The 24,393-nt window shown below is 36.0% G+C and overlaps 1 protein-coding gene across 3 annotated transcripts; it reads right to left on the bottom strand.

Annotated features, from left to right (window-relative positions):
- Positions 1–1,438: 1,438 nt before the first annotated feature.
- Positions 1,439–23,811, bottom strand: LOC112325258 (putative disease resistance protein RGA4). Of its 3 annotated transcripts, none has more exons than XM_024591285.2 (2): positions 2,242–6,486; positions 1,439–1,820 (listed from the first exon to the last, which is right to left on the bottom strand). In XM_024591285.2, the coding sequence occupies exon 1, from the start codon at positions 5,909–5,911 to the stop codon at positions 2,264–2,266; it is 3,648 nt and encodes a 1,215-aa protein (XP_024447053.2). In that variant the 5' UTR covers positions 5,912–6,486; the 3' UTR covers positions 1,439–1,820; positions 2,242–2,263. The 3 variants fall into 3 exon arrangements, with proteins under 3 accessions (XP_024447053.2, XP_052305449.1, XP_024447013.2); XM_052449489.1 differs by lacking the exon at positions 1,439–1,820 and adding an exon at positions 21,416–23,811 and having other exon boundaries at positions 2,084–3,515; XM_024591245.2 differs by lacking the exons at positions 1,439–1,820; positions 2,242–6,486 and adding exons at positions 19,521–19,725; positions 20,145–23,811.
- Between the last annotated feature and the right edge of the window lie 582 nt (positions 23,812–24,393).

The following is a 24,393-nucleotide window of genomic DNA, read 5'->3' as shown; positions in this document are numbered from 1 at the left end:
CCCGCCACGATCAACTTTAGTAAGATTTTCAATTTAATCTGATTAAAATGTTGGAATTTTGATGGAAGAGATTAAGATCATAGACAATCAGACAGAACAAAAACCTATCCTAAGAAAAAACAAAGAATAAAAAAGGTGGATGTGACCCCAAATGGAATTAATAATTGAAGTTGAGCATGAACCTGTTTCTCGTATATTTGCTACAGTACTGCTGCAGATACTTTTTCTTTAGCTGTGAGCATTCAACTGTGATTTTAAGTAAGAACCCTCCAAACTAAAAGAAGGGACAAGAACATTGACATTCATTGCATGTGGATGAACAACTTTGAACAATCATTTCCTTCCTCTAATTTCCCCTTATCTTTCAGCCGTTCTTCCTTGATGATCTTGAAGGAATTATATACCCTCCTGTTGAAGTGATTTCCTCTACTTAAGTGGTCATGAATGGCCCTTTGATTTGTTGTATTCTGAAGATTGTTCAGAACTGGCAAATATAAACAAATCTGGTGTATATATTGCTAGAATAATTCAGACATTGTAAAATGTAATATATGCAACTTAAATTTTTGGCCCTATACAGAGGCAGAAGAGGAAAGGTTTTCACCTTTAATGGGGATGAGCAGGAGTTTATTGATGAAGCATGGTTATTCTCTAGTGTTCATTCCAGTTTTGTTGGGATTTTTTTCTTTTTTTGTGACAAACCATGACGAAGGACCTCATCTACAGATCCATTTGTAATTGATTGCCATATTTGGCATCTCAAGCTGCTGACAAAACCACAGCAAGATCGTATAAGCCATCAAAGTAATTCCTGTTTTGCTTAACAATTGAACCTTTACATCGTTTTTGGGAATGCAGCATAGCCTATATATCCCTTGCTTTTTAGCTACTGCATTCGGTCAAGAAATTGAAAGCATCTTACCAGGACGATGATTTCACAGACTGTGCTGATGGCATCCTATAAATCTTACAAATACCTGTGATTAATAAATTTTAATGCTTAATTTTAATGTGGTTTCGGTTCCTTTTGGACATTCTAACTGCTAAGAACATCAGGCTTAGACCTTAAGGAGCATCTTCATAGGAGATACTTTGTAGCACGTCGTCCCTTGCTTCTGCTATTTCAATTGGGAGCCTTGGAGTCAGTATCAGGGATAAGCAAGAAAACTCATTAAACTACAAAAAAAAAAAAAAAACTAAACTATAAAAAAACCCTTATTAAATTGATTAGAATATTTAGAAAAATATTTAATTCAGTTTTGATTTTATAAATTTAAAACTAAAAAATCTTAATCGAATTGATTTAATTAAAAATAAACCGAAAATAGTCACTTATAGTCAGAATGCAACAAAACCCACTCGATTATTGCGCCTTTTCATCTGTAAGAAATGTGGAAGAAGCTTTTAAATGACAGTTGTAAAGCAAAATTTGAGCTCATTGTGCCAAAGCTTTTCTTGATTCCTTTTCGTTTTATTATATGTGTGAACCATAGTTACAGGACACAGCTAAGGAGTTGACCTGTCCCAAGACCTTGTAGGTATGTAAATTGACCTGTCCCATAGTTACAACCCCAAAAAAGCATCTCCGAACTTATAAATATCATAACCCTAAAACATTCAATTATTAAACCCAACATATAAATTAAATTTTTTTAATATAAATAATAATAAAAAAAAACACAAAATAATAGAACAGACTCAAATATGCTTAGTCTCCCAACAATAAAGAAACAAGTTAGGTCATCATATATCATCTTTATCCATATATTCGAGTAATTTACGGTATGACTCCAGTGTCCTCACCGGATCAGATTTTGTCTCTGTATCACAAATAAAAACAATCATATCATGATACAATCTAACATGTTATGGTTGAATAGATAAAGCATCGTGCTCATAATTGATGAATTCATAGAGGTTAAATTTCTACTAGATGCATGCCAATGGAACACAACGTTGAAAATATGCAACTTAAATTTGTATTTCACAAAATTTTGATTTAGTACTTGAATTGTGAGATGAGAAATGATGTGTTATAAATTTACAGTAAATCAGAAATATAAAAAGACTTGACTTCTGGACATTAATTCCTGAATTCTTTCTTCAATTAAAATTATTGTGCTCATTTCATTTCTTGATAACAAAGCGAATCCAAACTCTTGTATCTTGAACAACAACCATCGAAGCAAGGGATAGCTATGGCAGTTTATAAAGAATTAAGGATAAAGAAGACGAGCAGACCTGCAAAATGAAACAGAAACCCTTATAAGCTTGAGATATCAGCAGCATGTATCGTGATCTTTTTCCGGTCAACATAGACATGAGGGATGTGGGCAATAAAAGGCCAGTCCATGCTTGTTCTCGTTTCACATATTCTCAGCAACTTGGGACAGTTGTAGATTTCCAAAATTTGCAATGCTTTCATGCAACCCTGTGGTAGAGAATTGAGCTCGGGACAATCAGAAATGTCAAGCCTTTGAAGTAATTTGAGTTCATGAATCCACTCTGGCAAAGTCTTCAAGCCAACACAGCCTTCAATCTTTAAATCTTGCAACGATGTAACTTCATGAATTCCATCCGGTATAGATTCTAATTGTGGCATATATCCGATTTTCAGTCTCCGAAGGCTCTTCATTCCTCGAAATTGCAAGCTGTTCTCTTCATCGCAATCTGACATATCAAGTGCTCTGCACTCTTTGATTTCAAGCTCTTCGAGGGAGGTGAGATATTGCAATCCCAGGAACAGTGACGTTAGGCTTCCACAACCACGAATGGAGAGAGAACGGAGTGACCTTAAACCCCTTAAACTTTCCTCTGGCAGAGATGACAGATTTGGACAATTCTCTATGGTTAGATGCTCAAGGTAAGTGAGGTTTTGTAGTCCCACCTCTGACATTGAAACAAGATCCAAGACGCTGTCGATACACAAATGCTTCAGTTTAAGAGTGGAGGGGAAGGAAGGAAGTGAAATGTTTCTTCCTGATGCTGAACTCCCTTCTATTGAAGCAAGACCCACCATTGACCACTGCACCAGACCAGCATTTACATCCTTGAACTCCACTTCATTAAGAAATGGATGCAATGGCAAGTTTGATAGATTTGGACAGTGGCCAATGGTTAATTTTGAAAGACAAGGAAATGACGGCAGAACTAGCTGCTGCTGTAGTGGCTGTTGCTTCTCCTCACAGGCTGCTACTGATGGAAGTGATATTCCTGCTGTTTCGGTTGTCGTTTCTACTGTTGCTTCATCATTATTAACCACAGAATCTTCTTCCCTCCACCATCCCTTAAAATTGCGCAAGTCAAAGAGTCGAAGTTCTTGTAGGCTTGGGAAGAACAGTGCCGATTTTTCTTCTCTTTTTCCTCTCTTGGATAGATTGCCCCTGATTGAAAACAATGAAGAAGACCCATTGCTGCTATTCTCGATGTACTCCAAAGCCGTAACCTCTTCAAGTTTCAGAACCTTGAGCATAGGTAGCTGACTAAACATCGGGAGTTCTAAGCATCTGTAACACCTCCATATGATGATCTCCTGAAGATTCGGGAGCAATAAAGACAAGTTAAGCACCATCCAACTTGGAAACTTTCCAGCTCTATACCCGTAAATGTGAAACTCCTTAAGATTAGAATGTGGCTGAAAGCTTTCTAGCAACCCTTCATCTTCATCAATAACTCTGTCATCATTAACTCCTCTGTTCCATTCTAATCTCAAGACCTCTAAGTTCTCTTTTCCCTTCAAATTCGCTTCCCTTGATTCCGTTGCAGAAACCTCCAATTTTTCCAGCTTTGAAATTTTTAACTCTCCTCGTAGGTCGTTCAGGCCATTTAATTCCCTCAGGCGTGCACTGAGATCAGGGGAGGTGCCATTCTTGCCAACTACAAATTGTGTTAATGTCTGAAGAGCAGTTAGTTGCCCCAGACCATTCGGCATGTGCGTCAAACCAGTACAGTGGTCAATCTCAAGATGCCTAAGACTGATCATTTTACTGATATGTCTTGGCAATGCTTCTAACCTTTTGCAGGAAGAGAGTTTGAGTGTCTGCAAATTCTTCAGTCTGGTAATGCAACGGGGGAGTCTTTTTAGATCTTCATTCTTGGAGAGATCAAGATACCGCAAATGCTTCAACTTACTGATTGAACTAGGCACAATGTCAACCCCTGTGTTATGGAAATCTAATGCACGCAAGCACCTGAAACTGGAAATAATTGTATCATGGGGAGCCTGATTCAGTATTTTACGATAAACTGGTTGCACAGGCAGCACAAATGTCCGAATTTTGTTTGCTTTGAACAAAGAGGGGGGGATTTTCTGCGATGAATCTAATTCAAAGTCAAGGGATACATGACGAATTCTTTCACATATATTTTCTGCATTAGAATCGACTGCAGAGCTCTCACTTCCACCAACTAATAGGGCAAGGTCATGCATCAGATCGTGCATTCTGCAACTCACCACATCACCCCATTCACCATACTCTAAATCTTGGAAGAAGGATCGCCGAGCTAAATCCATGAAACACTGATGACCGGCTTCCTCAAGATGTTGCATTCCATCGGCTGGCTGCAGAAAACCTTGTGCCATCCAGAGTTTTATCAGTGTTTGCTTATTAATTTCGTAGTCCTTTGGGAACAAGGAACAGTAAGCAAAGCAATTCTTCAAGCATGGCGGAAGTAGCTCATAGCTCAACTTCAATATCGGTAATATGTCATTCTCATTTTGAGGTATCATGGAAAGATCTCTGTCTTTAAAAGAGAGCCACTCAGTTTCTGTATCCTTGCAGTAAAGAAGGCTTCCCATAGTCCTTATGGCAAGGGGAACTCCAGCACATTTTTTAACAACCTCCTTTCCGATTGCTACAAGTCTTGTATTCTCAAATTCTTTCCCTTGTTTAAAAGCTAACTTCTCAAACAAAGACCATGACTCATCTTCAGAAAGACTTCTGAGGAAGTATGGTTTAGCTGTGCCAGTAATTGTTGCGATCAACTGAGTGCGTGTCGTCACCACAACCTTACTCCCCCTTGCGCCACCCATTAACAGATCCCTCAGTTTTAGCCATCTCTCACGGTTATCATTCCATACATCATCCAAAATAAGCAAAAATTTCTTGCCATCTATTTCTTTTCCAAGACGAGTTAACAAGGAATCCATCTCAAGGCCATCACATTTAGTATTAGTTGCAGATTCCAAAATTTTTTGAACTATTAACTTCACATCAAAAACATCAGAAACACACACCCAAATTCTTAGCTCAAAATGCCTTCGTATTTTCTCAGAATTGTAAACGAGCTGCACAAGAGTAGTCTTTCCTAGCCCCCCAATGCCAACTACTGGTATAACAGAAACATTCTCCTCAGTGTTAGAGTGCAACAGCAATTCTACAATGGCCAATTTATCATCCTCTCTCCCCACAACTTCTTCAACGCTAACAAAAGAATGAGTCTGCTCCCTCTCTGCAATAACACTAGGCATCTGTCTGGGGTGGTCTGTCAAATGGAATTTGCTTCTGTCTGAAGCTATGTCATTCAGTCTCTCCCTAATTGCCTTAATCTTACAAGACATGCTAAAACCATATGCAGTCTTCTTTATCTTCGAAAAGAAAGCACATACCTCTATCGCCTTCTTATCCTGCATCATCAGCTGCTGTTGCAACATTTCCGTGGAGAAATCATCCAGCAAATCATCTGCATCATAAATTGCATCTTTAAGCTTTTGGAGCCAATCTCTAACCTCATGGCTTTTTGTTTGCTGCTCCTCTGCATCAAGAAATATTGCTTTGATAACAGAAGCAGTATTCCTTAGTTTTTCAAGCTCGTCCTTAACACCCCATATCAGTCCTATCTCTTGCAGGGCCAGGTTCCCCAGTTTTCCCAAGATTCTATCAGTAATACTGAACAAAATAGCTTCTGTCATTTGATTTACTGGTTGATTGGGAGATGGAAATCCCAACTATAATTGTTTTTTTTTTTCTTTTTCGTATTTTTTGTTTGATTAGCAAGGAAAGTTTCGCTATAAATGCCTTTACAATTGATTGGCAAGAAATAGCTAACAAGAACAAGAAAGTGGCTGAGGTTGTGCTGCAAGGAGCTGGAGCTGTCAAGAGTTAATGAAGAAGCATACAAATCTTGCACTCGAAGGTGGAATGGTGAAGATTGACCTCAATTGATGGGAAAAAATTGGCACCAATCGTTAGTCTACATCGGGACCAATTGCAACAAACTATGAATATAAAATGCATATGTGAACATTCATCGCTGTTTTGATGCCAGTGCGCACATGATCTCCCAAATTGTTTTTTATGAAAACTAGCAACAAACAAACAATGCAGTCGTTGTTCCACCAACTATTTAATTCCATAAAATATTGTAAGAAATGAAGCCACCGCGTACTTTCCAAAGAGAAAACTGAGAAAATATCTGTGGAATATATAAGAGATTTCCAAGTATCCTGAATTGTTAAAAGAGAAGTGCTATGCTTCCGGGTTGGAAAAAATAAACAAAATTGCACTCTCTTCTTGAGAAAAGTCTGTTTCCAGGAGGTTGGAGTACGATTCCTTATACACCAATCATTAGCCCCTCCGAAAGTCTTAGTTCCTGTTTGGAAATGGAGCTAAAAAATAATTCAAAGACTTGTCGCGCACGTCGTAAAAGGACATGTATCATTTTTTCTCGTTAAGGGCCAAGTGTGTTTCAAGAAGATGAGCAAACCTTTCCCTTTCCCTTTTTCTTTTTCTTTATAGATATAAAGAGAAGGTCAATCATTACAAAGTAAAAAAGAAAAAAAGAAAGGAGCACCCAGCTCTGAGAAAGGGGCAAAAAGATGCATACCAAATTCTTTCAAAGAAAATGCATGCGTCAGTATCAGATCAGGAGGAACTGCTTGTGATCTTTTTGTTGCAGACACTTCAATCACACCAGAAGTCCAACAAGTACTTTGATCACAGCCAAAATGATGACTTCCCATCAATCTATATATCATGCTACTCCACTAATAATAATTAATTAAACAAATATACTCGGGGTGTAGGCAAGTATGGATGTCTCCATAATCAGCACCCAAAATCACACTTTTCCAGTAGAGGACAACGGAAAGGAAGACGAAAGCTAGCTAGGCAACCTGGGACAGAACTCCTAAACTGGAAAGCTAGCACTATTCTATGGATTGGAAGAAAGAAATCCCATTGATGATCAAAACAGGACGTACTTTCTCAACAGCCTCTAGCAATAGGGGTGTACAAGAACCGCTGCATGCGACAAAGAGTTTAATTATCATCAAAGCATGATGACATCTATAAAATAAAATTAAAAATAAAATTGTCAAAATGGTTAATAACCGGCAAATCCGTCAAGTTAGAATGGTTACACGGAGTTCAAAAGTCGGTTTTTTTTAATCTTCCGTTTGATTTACGCCCCAGTTGAGTTATAGTTGGATCTTGATTTTGAAAATAAAATTCATTTATGGACCAGACGGTCACCTGCATACGCTACGCTGCTTGACTCCTTTTTTAATCTAATGACTAACTTTTTTTTATTTTTTAGTGTGCAAATAATACTAAAAAATACGAAAGATATTTTCCCAATCAATCTTTAAATAGTTTCAATTTGGAGAAAATTATACGAATTCCTGTCATGAGATTAAAAATACTTTCAAGTCACAATATTCATTAATATTACCATCACCAATATACCACTTCACCACCGCGATCTAGCACTCTAACATTAATCTACGCTACATACGTGTTCTCTTTAACTTCAAATAATGCCTAATAAATATTTTAAGCAACAATTTAAAAGAAAAAAAAATAAAAATAGAGAGGAAGGGAGTACGCTCATTAAAGTCCATCCCTTTATCAAAGTTGGAATATATCTTGTTCAACAAAATTACTTCTTGACTAGGGATTTTTGAACTAGCTTTGGACTTGTAATGGTGGCCTATCAAAGGTTTTCTTGTTATTTTTCTTGGTTAGTTAATGGTTTGGCTAAGGATTTTTGGGTTTCGCAGTGTGAGACTATGTATTTTCTAGGTTTCTCCTCCTCATTTATGCATTTGAATCCCTTTTCAGCCTGTCCTTGTCAACCAAGTTGCTTTTTATTTAAAAAAAAAAGAAAAAGAAAATTTTATAGGAACCTAAAATCAGATTATGATAATTGCTATTTCTTTACAATGCTTATGATAGAAAGTCTTGTAAGAGACTTTAGGTAGTAAGTTTATAAAGAAGAAACGATAAAAGGATGTGGATTTACTAAATCAAGAATTCTCAAAGTGATGGGATATTCAAGAATGTCTTTGAGAATGACAAATCTAGAGGGTAAGGGTTCAAAAGCGCACTCGGAAGATAACAGTACCAAAAGCATTATCTAAAAGAGATAACTTGGGGGTGAGGGCTCAAAGGTGCACTCAGAAGAAAAAAATGTTAAAAGCACTAAGTAAAAGAGATAGGGCTAAACAAAGCATTATCTAGAAGGTGAGGGCTGAAAGACATGCTTAGAAGAAAATAGTGCTAAAAGCACTATCTAAAAAAAGATAGGGGTTAAACAACTCAATATCTAAAAGGCGATGACTCAAAGGCGCACTAAAAAAAAATAGTGTTATAAGCATTATCTAAAAGAGATAAGGGGCTAAACAGCGCACTACCTAAAGAGTAAGGGTTCAAAAGCGCGCTCAAAAGAAAATAGTATCAAAAGCCCTATGTAAAATAAATAGGGCTAAACAACACATTATCTGTAAGACGAGGGCTCAAAGGCGCATTTAGAAGAAAATAGTGCAAAAAAAACTATGCAAAGCAGATAGGGTTAAACAATGAACTATTTGGAAGATGAGGGTTCAAAGGCACACTCAGAAGAAAATAATGACAAAAGCACTATCTAGAAGAGATAGGACGCACTATCTAGAGGATAAGGGCTTAAAGGTGTGCTCAGAAAAAAATAGTGTCAAAAGCACTATATAAAACAAATGTGGCTAAACGATGCACTATTTGGAAAGTAAGGGCTCAAAAGCGCAATCAAAAGAAAATAATGCCAAGGATATTGTCTAAAATGAGTGGCTTAAAAGCACATTCGAAATGGTATGCTTTAAATTTACATACACATAACCTTAAATATATCTCATGATCTCATATTTTGAAAATTAGGTTTTCTTTGTCTTTTTATTGGCAGGAATTAAACCTCTGATAGTTTCTCTTTGTTGGGAAAAAAAATTTAAATATGTTAAGGGTTCTTTTCTTGGACTCCCTGTAAATATCAAAACGCAATGCTTTGAGGTTAATATGCACGTATTTTTATCTAAAAAACATAGGTCCCCTTTCTTCATGAACTTTGTCTCTCAAAGCTTTAATCTTTGTAACAAGTTTTCATGGCTCCTTTGTTTTTGCCTACTTGAGCTATAACTTGTGTACTTGATCTTTGGGAAGGATATGCTCATTTGATGAGCTTAGATGATCTTTACTTACCCTATTATTTGGCATTGTTATCTCAATGATTATGACCTTTCAAGGATCTCACATTTATCACTCTAACTATATGAGTACCCCTGCGAGGGTGTTATGACCATCGTTCAGTATTCACCATACCAACTCCATAATGGTTTTCCTCAAAAGATATGAGAGGATCTAAACAACTCGTTTCTTATTTTATGAGGCTGGTTACGACATAATCATCGAATAAGCAAGAAGCATTTTACCTATAGGGAATAGGCTAAAAAAGAATTTTTATGCTGCTAAATCCATGATAAAACCCTTTGGCCTAGGATACTAGAAAATTAACATGTGCCCAAACTTAAGCATGTTGTACTACCTAGAAAATACAGATTTGACCAAATGTAAAACCTGTGGACATGCTCTATATAAACTTATAATTGGAAGGGGAAGAAATTTTATCGCACATAGAAAATTGATATATTTTCCAATCACTCATAGACTACAAAGGTTATTCATGTTTCCAAAGACTGTTGAGAACATGACATGACATTATTTATAAGATACAAAGAATGGAGTGATGGTGCATCATTTCAATGGTGAAGCATGTAAATGGCTTAATAGGATGCATCCTCAGATTTTAATGAAACCATAAAACGTATATATTAGGTTATATATAAAAGGATTCAATCCATTTAGGTTATTTTCTGCACCATATTCTTGTTAGTCGGTTATACTCGTAGTTTACAACTTGCAATCGAAGATATGTATAAGGCTGAAGTTTATTATCTTATCTATGATCATACTCGGTCCTAATAGCCCGGGTAAAAATATAGATGTTTTTCTTCGACCATTGATTGATGAGCTAAAACAATTACGATTATTCAAAACTTTGATATATGATGTCTCGAAGAAACATAATTTTCAAATGAAGACAACTTTGATGTGGACTATTAATAATTTTCCTGCGTATAGAATGGTTTCTGGTTGAAACATGCATGAAAAATTAATATGTCCATACTGACACGATCAAAGAGTTGATGTCTTATCCCAAGTGCAGGAGTGTCGAAGTAATAAATAACCCGGTAAGACCGGGGTCGAACCACAGGGAGGTGAACTATATAAATTATAAATAATAATGATAATGATGATGATGATGATGATGATGATGAAAATGATATTGATGTTGAAGAGAACTTTGAAATGTAATATTGATTTAAGGATTAAACAATGATAAAACAGATGTCAAGGTTAGAGGATCCACTAATGGTATTTCAAATAAATATAATATAAACTCTTTTTATTACTCAACTGGAAACCACATACAAAGGAGGTTCCAATCGGATGATTTATCGTTATTAGCTCATTATAAATTATTAACATGATCATATTAATCATCTTATCTAAGTAACACCATACTTGTAAATATTTTCAGGTATTCATGATGCTAACGTATGTTAACAACAAATCAAATTTCAATCATAACAACGATGTCGGCCGAAAACTATGAAGGATCAAGCATTTGATATACCAAGTGTTATACAACGCAAATCTAGATTAACCATTTAACAAGCAAAGTATTAAGAATTAGTAAGATAAAAAGATAAAACATGTTAATAACAATCTTTCTTTGATATAAACATTAAATTCCATGTTGAGTTTATATTATGCTTATTCTAACACCATTAGTGAAACCTTTTCACCTTGACATAACTAACTTAGCTAAACATAATGAAGAAGAAGAACATAAATAAACAAGATAAGAACATGATTATTGTTGTAACCCATTTTTGGATCCCCACAAAAATAAAAAAAATAAAAAAGAAAAAAGAAAAAAAAACCCCAAAATAGTGTAGACACCATTCCCCCCATGTGCATGCCGCTGCCCGAGACCCTAGGAGTGGGGAGCAGCGCAGACATGGGAGCAGCGCAGGCTGCCCTGGCTTGGTGTCCCCTGCTCCCCATGCGCATGCTGCTGCCCCGCTCCCCTTTCACGCAGCTGCAAAAGGGGGGAGAAGAGTTTTTGAAAAGGAGAGGGCTGGAAAACCAAAAGAGGGGAACGGGAAAGAGGGAAAGGAGGCAAAGAGGCCAAGCAACGCTGAAACAACAGAGGGGGGGGCCGGTTTTAGAGGGAAGGCAGAGAGCTCAGTTTTTTGAAGGAGAAAGATAGAACACCCAAAACCAGTTCCCCCCCCTGGCCATTTCTTCCCTGCACATGAAACAACCTTCTCTGCCAAACGTTGCCAACGCCCTCATCATCATCTAAGGACTGGGACTGTTTCCCTAAACAGAGACGGTGGAGATGAAAGAATGTGAGGGTGGTCTCCGGTTCTGGCATATATAACAGACTGCTTTCTTCTTCTTCCAGCAGAGGGAGGAGGAGGCGAAGAGAAGAGTAAAGAGCAGAGAGGGTTGGCATAGAAAAAACAAAGAGAACGAGAGAGGAAAAGAAGGAAGGCTTTCTTCAGGTTTCAAAGGCAGTAAAGCAAAGGTTTTCACCCCTGTTTGCACCGCATCTTCTACATCCGAACCAGCAGCCACATCAGAAGGAAGAGCAGCAGCAGCAACACCAGGAGCCGCACCAGCGCTGCCAACAACCTCATCATCTCCTCCATCCCAGCAGCAGCAGCAACGCCAGGAGGAGAGCAGCAGCAGCAACGCCAGGAGCCGCACCAGCGCTGCCAACGACCTCATCATCTACTCCATCCCAGCAGCAGCAGCCACACTGGAAGGAAGAGCAGCCGCGGCAACACCACCAACCGCACCAGCAGCTGCACAGACGAGGAGGAAAGGCAGCAGCAGCAACACTAGAGAGGAGGAAGAGCAGCCGCAGCAACACCACCAACCGCACCAGCTCATCATCTCTTTCGGTCTTTGCTTTCAATTTTTTACATATAACATCTGCAGAGCAGGGAAGAAGAAAGAGCAGAAAACCGGGAGAGAGAGTGACGATGGCATAGAGGAAAGGAAAAACAGGCAAAACAGACGCGGACCGGAGGAAAAGATTTGAAACAGACGAACGCAGACAGCTTTTTCGTCTCCAGGTTTGTTCTCGTCACCCTTTGCGTGCATTGGTTTTCTTTGCATTTACACTGTTCAAGTGAATTAATTCACTTGAACAGTAACCCGCCAGCTTTGATTACGTGCTTTTTTTTTGCTTTGTGTTTGCACTGTTCAAGTGAATTAAATTTCACTTGAACAGTAACGGGTTACTATGCAGGTGAACAGTAACCCGGTTACTGTAGAGTGGACAGTAACCGGGTTACTGTAGAGTGGACAGTAACCCATCTATGTTGTTTTGGGCTGGGCTGTAGAAAGTGGGCCCATTTTATGTTGGGCTGATTTCGGCCCAGTCTCTTTGTGGGCCGGGTCTGGCCCGTTCGGAAAATTTGCTTCAAAGAATTATTTAAATATGTGATTTTCTGAAAGTTTGTTGATGCATTGTTTATCAATATCTGCTTGTTTTTTTATATGGTAAAGATACATGTCCGGTATGAAAATACCCGGTTTTCGTCGAGACATCAAAAAAATATAAAATGAAAAATGTTTTGTTTTCCTGCATACGGCCAATACCCTAACATTGTTTTTATGTTTTTTATATATAAAAAACAAATATTTGAAGCTTTGAAAATGTGTTTTCGCATGGATTTCTTAAACACAACAAAAATCATTTTTCTTGCATTTCTGGATTTTACAACATGTTTGTAAAACTCCAAAGGGTATTGGCCAATATTCCAAAAAATATAAAAATCTTATTTTAGGGGAATTCATCTATTATTCACCGCTAATGTTTGGATAAAGAAATCCTTAAAGGACGAATATCCAAAATCTTATTGGGAATAATTTGTTATTATTCACTGTTAATATTTGGATAAAGAAACCCGGAGTGGTAAATATCCAAAATAATTTTCTAGGAATAATAAATCCGCACAAATCCTTGAAAGAAGCCTTGATTGTAATCGAGGACATTTCAATTATTTTTTTACTCCACGGTTTACGAGACAAAAATAGGTTTTTAAAGCACCCTAGATTTCGTTCATCAGAGCAGACTTATCCTGGGAAACTGATGGGATTAGAGAACATCAACACCATAACAGTTATAAGGCAAATCAAACACCAAGCAGCTTACCTTAGGTAGGGCGTACTAGGGGTGCTAAAACCTTCCCTTTACGCAACCAGTCCCTTGCCTTAGAATCTCTAAAAGACCAGTTAGGTTTCCTAGTGACCATAATACTAGGTGGCGACTCCCTTTTTCACAACAGAAAGACCCCAACATTCGAATCCCCGCTACGGAGGAAGTGTCGCCGCGACGTCGAGCTCTCGGGAGGGTGCGACAATTATGATATAAGTTAACTAAGTATATGAAAGGAAATGAAAAAGCATAAACAAGAGATTAATATAGCATGAAAGAAAACTTGAACATTACAAAGAGAGAAAGCAAGAAAATGATTTTGATCTGAAAAATAAGATGACTAAATACATGGCAAATGCCTCATTTTATAGGCTAAAATTCAGAACTATTGATTGGTTGACTAAGAAAATAGTTGGTGGCCAACCATTGATTTGGTGGTTGGTTTTTGACATTATTGGTTGTTGGTTATTGATATTGTTGGCTGATTATTGATATTATTGGCTGGCCAAAACATCATTGCTAACATCAGAATTAGAGCCCCTTGAACCATAAAAGTTGTGGGCAATTGTCTCAGCTTTCCAACAAAAAAAACCAGAGCTCATTTGGACTTCTAGAACTCAAGATATGAGCTAAAAACCGAACAGTGTCTGAGCTGCAGGACGGATTCCGACTTCTCCGGTGTTCCTAAGATTTGAACTTAAAAACAGCAGAATTGAGTCTTGGACTTAGCATAAAAGTTTTAGGTCTATGTCTTAGCTTTCCATCCATATAAAGCAGACTTAAATCCAAGGTCTACAACTCCAGTTATGATCCAATAACCGAATGGTGTTCCAGTTTGGAATTGAACCAGCATCTCTTCTCTTAGCTTAGTCCTCTTTTTGTCTCTTCACTTTCAATAGTTAATTATATCAATCAATCCTTTGAATTGTGAGATATACCTGCATTCAAAATAAGCATTTACCATAAATTAAAGATATATTATATTATCAGACTTGTTATTATAAAACATGCTTTAGTTAGGGAATTTAATGATACTTTAATGCAATATGATGATATAAAGCCTTAATGAGAATGCACTTTTAAGTACTAATCACATACTGTATAGAAAATAACAAGGCCTTCACCTTAACAATTATATGACATGGTCTCATAGTACAAGGACATTGTGTTTGATTTTCAATTTGGTAAACAGAAATTTTCTGGTTTTGGTGTGACCCACAATTGGGTATAACAAAGTATTTTTTTGGGAGCTTCCTTATTAAAAAACTAATCTCCTTCACATAGTTTGGGTGTCATACATATTGAAAAGAATGTGTTTGAAAATATTTTTGACAAGGTGATGAACGGGAAAAGAAAGACAACGTACAACATGAATGCTAAAATGATATACCTTTGTTTTGTCACCATAAGAATAATAGTTGGTTTATGATGGGTCATGGATTGCAAAGCCCAAAGCTAGTTTTCTCTTAGATAAAAATGCATAATTATTTTTCCACTAATGGTTTCAGAATCTGTGTTTTCCTAATAGATATGCTTCAAACATATCTAGATTGGTGAATTTGAAAGATAATATATTGTATGGAATGAAGAGTCATGACTATCACGTGTTTATGCAACAACTCATTCCATTTGCTTATGATGATTTATTACCAAAGGGGATATGGGATGCACTCATAAAGATTAGTCATTTTTTTAGAGATATATGCTCTAACAAGTTATATACCCAACGTATGGAGAAGTTTGAAATGAATATCGTCTAGACAATTTGCAAACTTGAGATGATATTCCCTTCATTTTTTTTCGACTCAATGGAGCATGTGCCCATATATCTACCGCTTAAGGCAAATGTTAGAGACCATGTCTAGTATAGATAGATGTATCCATTCGAGAGGTTAGAGATTACACATTCATCCTAATTAAATTTATATTGTTTTTTTTTTAATTTAAGACATTCAGTTAATTTCATACATATATTTGTTCAACCTAAAGAAAAAAGTTTAAAAAATGTGCTTGTCGAGGCTTCGATATATGAGGCTTATATTGTTGAAGAGATCTCAACATTTATCTCGTTTTATTTTGAGTCTCACTTAAGAACAAGAATAAACTATGTTCCAAGACATGATGACAGTGGAAAAGTTCTTTCAAGTGGAAATTTATCAATATTTTTCCATGCTAGATGACCTGTAAAAAAAAACAGTGAGTGGAAGATACTTGATAGAAATCAAATTAAGACATGCACATAATTATATGCTATTTAACCGCGATGAATTAAAACATTTTATTCAGTAAGAACAATATTAATATGTTGTTATTTTTAAATACATTTTTTCTTATACTCTCATAAACTTATAGATTGAAAAACTCATCACAGACAACATCGTTAGTTTTTACTATATCAAAATTCATATCTTATTGAATCTCAAATTTTCTAATTACAAGATGAATAATTTGCAACATGATTTATAAAACATGTAACCACTACTTAATAATTCTTATCTCTCGCAATACTTAATTTTATTAAACATTTCTCTTTAACTGTTAATGGTTATAATCATGTACCAAGTTTATCAATTTTTATAATTTCACCATATACAGATAAATAAAAACATATTTATGTGTTTTTTTCAATAAGGAATTTGTTTTTTGTATTTGTCTGAAATTTTAAAGAAAAAAACATGTATATTTAATATTGGGTCAATATCTTACAGAGTAAATTTACAACCCAAATATTAAATAAAAATATTGAAAAACATGCGAGTGATCCACAAATAATTTTAAAATGGTCCCTGAATTTTTTTAGAATTTTTTGAAATTTTTTGATGCCTTTTTGGAAAAAACACAAAAAAAAGAAAATAAATATTACTGAAAAAAATACTAGGGCATATTTGCCAAACATACCTTTAATTAAAAATGTTTTTAAATCATCCAAACATTGCCTTTTAAAAAATGGATTAAGCCCCACCATGTGGGTTGGGCTTTTTGGCCCAAAGCCCAAGCCTACAAATATGACCCAAAATCAAAAAAGAAAGAATGAAGATTAAAAGAGAAAAAACATTTTAATTTACTTAAGAAATCGAAGAACACTTGGAAAAACCCAGAAAACATAAATTCCAAATAAGACCAGATCATGTCAAATTGAAGGCATAAAGGCATGTAAAAACAATATTCAAATAAGATTTTGAGGTTGGATTAACACAACAAACAACATAATTTCAGTGTTTTTAAACCCTTATGATCCTAGATTAATGATCAAAAAGCTAAAGTGCATGTGTAGGAGCTAACAAACGATAAAAAAGACATGAAAAACAAGGACCTAAGACAATGTTCAATAGATGAACATCAACCTAGAAAAGCAATGAAAACCTAGAAAAGGGTAGCAAAGACTTTACACATAGAAAATGCATAAAACATAGAAATAACAACCAAAGCCTTGCAACTATATATTGGTTAAACATGCTCAACATAACTTTTTTGAACTATCAAAACAACAAAAAATAAAAAAATCAAGAACAAAATAGCAAGCAAAGTCTATAATGACAGCAAGCAAAAATAACATTCTCTTAGGCAAAAACATTGTTTCATTGGTTATTTCCATTGTTTTTAAACTCAAACCTCATGTTTGCAACTCCAAACAAACCTAGAAAGCTACTCAAATTAATCTAATCCATAAATAATATTTGTACTTAACATATCTTACCATTGCTTTAAATTTGATTAACTAATCATTAAAACATGCTAAAATATATCTCAAACTGACATTTAACACTCTAATAAACAATCCTAAATATCAAACCAAGCCTCAAACAAAACTTAAACATGCATGTACATACTAAATTGTGGCATAATTAAACATTTAAAAACAAACATCCATTACATTTAAATTAACAAATAACTTCAAAAGATGCCTAACAAATATTTTGAGCAGCAATTTAACAAAAATAAAATAAAAAGGGAGGGGTTCGTGCTCATTGAGCTTCATCCCTTCATCAAAGTTGAAACATACCTCATCCAAAATAGTTGCTTCTTAGCTAGGAATTGTTGAACTAGCTTGGGACTTGTATTGATAGCCTATCAAAGACTTTCTTGTTGTTTTTCTTGGCTAGTTAATGGTTTGGCTAAGAATTTTTGGGTTTTGCAGTACAAGAGTGTTTATTTCCTAATTTTGTCCTTCTCATTTATGCATTTGAATTTCTTTTTAACATGTCCTTCTCAACCAAGTTGCTTCTTTCTTTTTTTTAAAAAAAAAATAGAGACATTTATTTGGGAATAAAAAATTAGTTTAATGGCAAGTATTCAATTTTAATTTAAATTACTTAAAACAAGTTAAATAAAAGAAATTGTGATGTTTTTTATAAAATAGTATTTAATTTTTGCTTAGTTTCACCTTCTTTTATTTCATATCAAACGTATCCTAAAATATTTTTAAATTAATTTAATTTAATTTCTCTACATAATATTAAAAAATATTATAAATAGAGAAAGGCCAATAAGAGTATATTCTTAGATGATGATAACTTTTTTATGCGAGGAAACATATTTAAATATGATAAAACACCTTTTTTTATTTAAAAAAATAAAAAAATTGATTAAATTAATTAGAATATTTTAAAAAAATTGGTTTGGTTTTGGTTTTATAAATTTAAAATCAAAAAATCTTAACCAAACTGATCTAGTTAAAAATAAAACAAACTAAACAAAAAAAGTAAAAAAACCAAACTAAAATAACCCGAAACGAACAGTAAATAATCACCTCTAGTAAGGAAAAGCAACAATTTCATGGAACTTCTCCACAGTTGCCTGTTGGGCTAGCATAGAAAACGCACTCGATTATTGCGCCATTTCATCTGTAAGAAATGTGTAAGAAGCTTTTAAATGATGGTTGTAAAGCAAAATTTGACCTCATTGTGCCCAAGCTTTTCTTGATTCCTTTTCGTTTTATTATATGTGTGAACCATAGTTACAGGACACAGCTAAGGAGTTGACCTGTCCCAAGACCTTGTAGGTATGTAAATTGACTTCGTTCAAAGTAATTATTTAAAAAAAAAATACCCAAAGGAATAGTATTTTAATTTTTTTTAAAAAAAGTTTTTCATTTACATCAATTTAAGCTAGGATTCGAGTTAATAGATCACCGCATCTCAACATGTTAGATCAGTTCTTATAACTATAGTCTAAACTATAGTTTTGAAACTTGGGATCCGGAGTTAAAACCAGACCGAGTTGAAGAAAAAATAGGGGAAGGAAAAACCTGGTGTGACCCGGTTGACCCGATGACCCGACAAGATCCGGTTGCAACCCGTTGACTTTTTTTTACTAAAATGATGTCGTTTTGATTTTTAAAAACAAAAAATTGACCTGAACACCCGGTTAAAACTCGAAACCCGGGCATTGGATGGGGCCGGCCACTGGACCGGGTGTGAAAACTATAGTCTAAACTCTGTCCCTTTTTATTTCACTAATTTTGAGCTTTAACTTCAAAATCAATTATTCCAAATACACATAAATTCCAACTTAAATGAATTAAAAAAAAAAAAAACTTTGTGATAGATTAAAAAACTTCTAGTTCCGTACGTGCTCCATATTTGACTCTGAATTTTTAAATAGGACGTTGCAAACAACCCCAAAAGGCTAACTTCAAATTCTAAGTAAAGGTTAAGTAAAAGGCTCATATGCACACTAATTGCTTTATCTACACTCAGATCTAGTACAAGCCAACTGATAACTGGAAAAGTTTTGATTCCCATTTAATCGGATAGAAGTATTTCAAATGCAACCATTCGAACAAAAAAAATAAATAAATAAAGTAGAAAAGAAAGAAACTTCAAAGAAAGAATTTAAGAATTAAAAGCAGAGAAAAAAAACCAGAAAAGAAAAAGAATAAGGATTGGAAAAATCTTCAACTATATAATTTTTATTCAATTCAATAAAATTATCTCACAAACTAAAAAAAAAAATATATAAATATCATAACCCTAAAACATTCAGTTATTAAACTCAACTTATCAATTAAAATTTTCTAATATAAATAACCAAAATAAAAAAATAAATTAATAAAATAGATCCAAATGTGCTCAATCTCCGAACTATAGAGTAACAAGTTAGGTCATCATATGTTGTTTTTATTCATGTACTCGTGTAATTTGCAGTCGACGTCTAATCTCCTCACCAAATCAGATGTTGCCTCTGATTCACAAATAAAAACAATCATATCACAAAAAAATCTAACATGTTATAATTGAATAGTTAAAGCCTCGTACTAATAATTGATGAATTCATAGGTTAAATTTCTATTAGATGCATGCCAATGGAACACAACGTTGAAAATATGCAACTTAAATTTGTATTTCACAAAATTTTGATCTAGTACTTGAATTGTGAGATGAGCAATGATGTGTTATAAATTTGCAGCAAATCAGAAATATAAAAAGACTTGACTTCTGGACATTAATTCCTGAATTCTTTCTTCAATTAAAATTATTGTGCTCATTTCATTTCTTGATAACAAAGCGAATCCAAATTCTTGTATCTTGAACAACAACCAACGAAGCAAGGGATAGCTATGGAAGTTTATAAAGAATTAAGGATAAAGAAGACGAGCAGACCTGCAAAATGAAACAGAAACCCTTATAAGCTTGAGATATCAGCAGCATGTATCGTGATCTTTTTCCGGTCAACATAGACATGAGGGATGTGGGCAATAAAAGGCCAGTCCATGCTTGTTCTCGTTTCACATATTCTCAGCAACTTGGGACAGTTGTAGATTTCCAAAATTTGCAATGCTTTCATGCAAGCCTGTGGTAGAGAATTGAGCTCGGGACAATCAGAAATGTCAAGCCTTTGAAGTAATTTGAGGTCATGAATCCACTCTGGCAAAGTCTTCAAGCCAACACAGCCTTCAATCTTTAAATCTTGCAACGATGTAACTTCATGAATTCCATCCGGTATAGATTCTAATTGTGGCATATATCCGATTTTCAGTCTCCGAAGGCTCTTCATTCCTCGAAATTGCAAGCTGTTCTCTTCATCGCAATCTGACATATCAAGTGCTCTGCACTCTTCGATTTCAAGCTCTTCGAGGGATGTGAGATATTGCAATCCCAGGAACAGTGACGTTAGGCTTCCACAACCACGAATGGAGAGAAAACGGAGTGACCTTAAACCCCTTAAACTTTCCTCTGGAAGAGATGACAGATTTGGACAATTCTCTATGGTTAGATGCTCAAGGTAAGTGAGGTTTTGTAGTCCCAGCTCTGAAATTGAAACAAGATCCATGACGCTGTCCATACACAAATGCTTCAGTTTAAGAGTGGAGGGGAAGGAAGGAAGTGAAGTGTTTCTTCCTGATGCTGAACTCCCTTCTATTGAAGCAAGACCCACCATTGACCACTGCACCAGCCCAGCATTTACATCCTTGAACTCCACTTCATTAAGAAATGGATGCAATGGCAAGTTTGATAGATTTGGACAGTGGCCAATGGTTAATTTTGAAAGACAAGGAAATGACGGCAGAACTAGCTGCTGCTGTAGTGGCTGCTGCTTCTCACAGGCTGCTACTGATGGAAGTGATATTCCTGCTGTTTCGGTTGTCGTTTCTACTGTTGCTTCATCATTATTAACCACAGAAACTTCTTCCCTCCACCATCCCTTAAAGTTACGCAAGTCAAAGAGTCGAAGTTCTTGTAGGCTTGGGAAGAACAGTGCCGATTTTTCTTCTCTTTTTCCTCTCTTGGATAGATTGCCCCTGACTGAAAACAATGAAGAAGACCCATTGCTGCTATTCTCGATGTACTCGAAAGCCGTAACCTCTTCAAGTTTCAGAACCTTGAGCATAGGTAGCTGACTAAACATCGAGAGTTCTAAGCATCTGTAACACCTCCATATGATGATCTCCTGAAGATTCGGGAGCAATAAAGACAAGTTAAGCACCATCCAACTTGGAAACTTTCCAGCTCTATACCCGTAAATGTGAAACTCCTTAAGATTAGAATGTGGCTGAAAGCTTTCTAGCAACACTTCATCTTCATCAATAACTCTGTCATCATTAACTCCTCTGGTCCATTCTAATCTCAAGACCTCCAAGTTCTCTTTTCCCTTCAAATTCGCTTCCCTTGATTCCGTTGCAGAAACCTTCAATTTTTCCAGCTTTGAAATTTTGAACTCTCCTCGGAGGTCGTTTAGGCCATTTAATTCCCTCAGGCGTGCACTGAGATCAGGGGAGGAGCCATACTTGCCAACTACAAATTGTGTTAATGTCTGAAGAGCAGTTAGTTGCCCCAGACCATTTGGCATGTGCGTCAAACCAGTACACTGGTCAATCTCAAGATGCCTAAGACTGATCATTTTACTGATATGTCTTGGCAATGCTTCTAACCTTTTGCAGGAAGAGAGTTTGAGTGTCTGCAAATTCTTCAGTCTCGCAATGCAACGGGGGAGTCTTTTTAGATCTTCGTTCTTGGAGAGATCAAGATACCGCAAATGCTTCAACTTACTGATTGAACTAGGCACAATGTCAACCCCTGTGTTATGGAAATCTAATGCACGCAAGCACCTGAAACTGGAAATAATTGTATCATGGGGAGCCTGATTCAGTATTTTACGATAAACTGGTTGCACAGGCAGCACAAATGTCCGAATTTTGTTTGCTTTGAACAAAGAGGGGGGGATTTTCTGCGATGAATCTAATTCAAAGTCAAGGGATACATGACGAATTCTTTCACTTATATTTTCTGCATTAGAATCGACTGTAGAGCTCTCACTTCCACCAACTAATAGGGCAAGGTCATGCATCAGATCGTGCATTCCGCAACTCACCACATCACCCCATTCACCATACTCTAAATCTTGGAAGAAGGATCGCCGAGCTAAATCCATGAAACACTGATGACCGACTTCCTCAGGATGTTGCATTCCATCGGCTGGCTGCAGAAAACCTTGTGCCATCCAGAGTTTTATCAGTGTTTGCTTATTAATTTCGTAGTCCTTTGGGAACAAGGAACAGTAAGCAAAGCAATTCTTCAAGCATGGCGGAAGTAGCTCATAGCTCAACTTCAATATCGGTAATATGTCATTCTCATTTTGAGGTATCATGGAAAGATCTCTGTCTTTAAAGGAGAGCCACTCAGTTTCTGTATCCTTGCAGTAAAGAAGGCTTCCCATAGTCCTTATGGCAAGGGGAACTCCAGCACATTTTTTAACAACCTCCTTTCCGATTGCTACAAGTCTTGTATTCTCAAAGTCTTTCCCTTGTTTAAAAGCTAACTTCTCAAACAAAGACCATGACTCATCTTCAGAAAGACTTCTGAGGAAGTATGGTTTAGCTGTGCCAGTAATTGTTGCGATCAACTGAGTGCGTGTCGTCACCACAACCTTACTCCCCCTTGCGCCACCCATTAACAGATCCCTCAGTTTTAGCCATCTCTCACGGTTATCATTCCATACATCATCCAAAATAAGCAAAAATTTCTTGCCATCTATTTCTTTTCCAAGACGAGTTAACAAGGAATCCATCTCAAGGCCATCACATTTAGTATTAGTTGCAGATTCCAAAATTTTTTGAACTATTAACTTCACATCAAAAACATCAGAAACACACACCCAAATTCTTAGCTCAAAATGCCTTCGTATTTTCTCAGAATTGTAAACGAGCTGCACAAGAGTAGTCTTTCCTAGCCCCCCAATGCCAACTACTGGTATAACAGAAACATTCTCCTCAGTGTTAGAGTGCAACAGCAATTCTACAATGGCCAATTTATCATCCTCTCTCCCCACAACTTCTTCAACGCAAACAAAAGAATGAGTCTGCTCCCTCTCTGCAATAACACTAGGCATCTGTCTGGGGTGGTCTGTCAAATGGAATTTGCTTCTGTCTGAAGCTATGTCATTCAGTCTCTCCCTAATTGCCTTAATCTTACAAGACATGCTAAAACCATATGCAGTCTTCTTTATCTTCGAAAAGAAAGCACATACCTCTATCGCCTTCTGATCCTGCATCATCAGCTGCTGTTGCAACATTTCCGTGGAGAAATCATCCAGCAAATCATCTGCATCATAAATTGCATCTTTAAGCTTTTGGAGCCAATCTCTAATCTCATGGCTTTTTGTTTGCTGCTCCTCTGCATCAAGAAATATTGCTTTGATAACAGAGGCAGTATTCCTTAGTTTTTCAAGCTCGTCCTTTACACCCCATATCAGTCCTATCTCTTGCAGGGCCAGGTTCCCTAGTTTTCCCAAGATTCTATCAGTAATACTGACCAAAACAGCTTCTGTCATTTGATTTACTGGTTGATTGGGAGATGGAAATCCCAACTATAATTGTTTTTTTTTTTTCTTTTTTGTATTTTTTGTTTGATTAGCAAGGAAGTTTCGCTATAAATGCCTTTACAATTGATTGGCAACAAATAGCTAACAAGAACAAGAAAGTGGCAGAGGTTGTGCTGCAAGGAGCTGGAGCTGTAAAGAGTTAATGAAGAAGCATTCAAATCATCCACACGAAGGTGGAATGGTGAAGATTGACCCCAAATGATGGGAAGAAATTGGCACCAATCGTTAGTCTAATCGGGACCAATTGCAACAAACTATGAATATATGTGAACATTCATCGCTGTTTTGAACCTGCCTTATTAAAAATGGATTAAGCTTAATCACATGAGTTGGGCTTTCTGGCCCAAAGTCCAAGCCAACAAATATAACTCAAAATTAAAAAAGAAAAAATGAAGATTAAAAGAGAAAAAATATTTGAATTTACTTAAAAACACAAAAAATACTTGGAAAAACCTAGAAAATATATATTCAAAATAAGACTAGATCATGTCAAATTGAAGGCATAAAAGCATGTAAAAACAATATTTAAAT

The sequence above is a fragment of the Populus trichocarpa genome, chromosome 19 (genome assembly GCF_000002775.5).
Source record: "Populus trichocarpa isolate Nisqually-1 chromosome 19, P.trichocarpa_v4.1, whole genome shotgun sequence".
Taxonomy (NCBI): Eukaryota; Viridiplantae; Streptophyta; class Magnoliopsida; order Malpighiales; family Salicaceae; genus Populus; species Populus trichocarpa.
The sequence above is the reverse complement of the archived record's forward strand: the minus strand, read 5'-3'. Positions and strand labels throughout refer to the sequence as shown.

What these genes read in the sequence shown, in the direction of transcription:
- LOC112325258 (XM_052449489.1), bottom strand. Translation starts at nt 23,811, where the DNA reads ATGACAGAAGCTGTTTTGGTCAGTATTACTGATAGAATCTTGGGAAAA. An exon ending in CAGGAGATCATCATATGGAG is followed by an intron (nt 3,516 to 21,415) that starts GTGTTACAGATG and finishes CATCATATGGAG; the next exon opens with GTGTTACAGATGCTTAGAAC.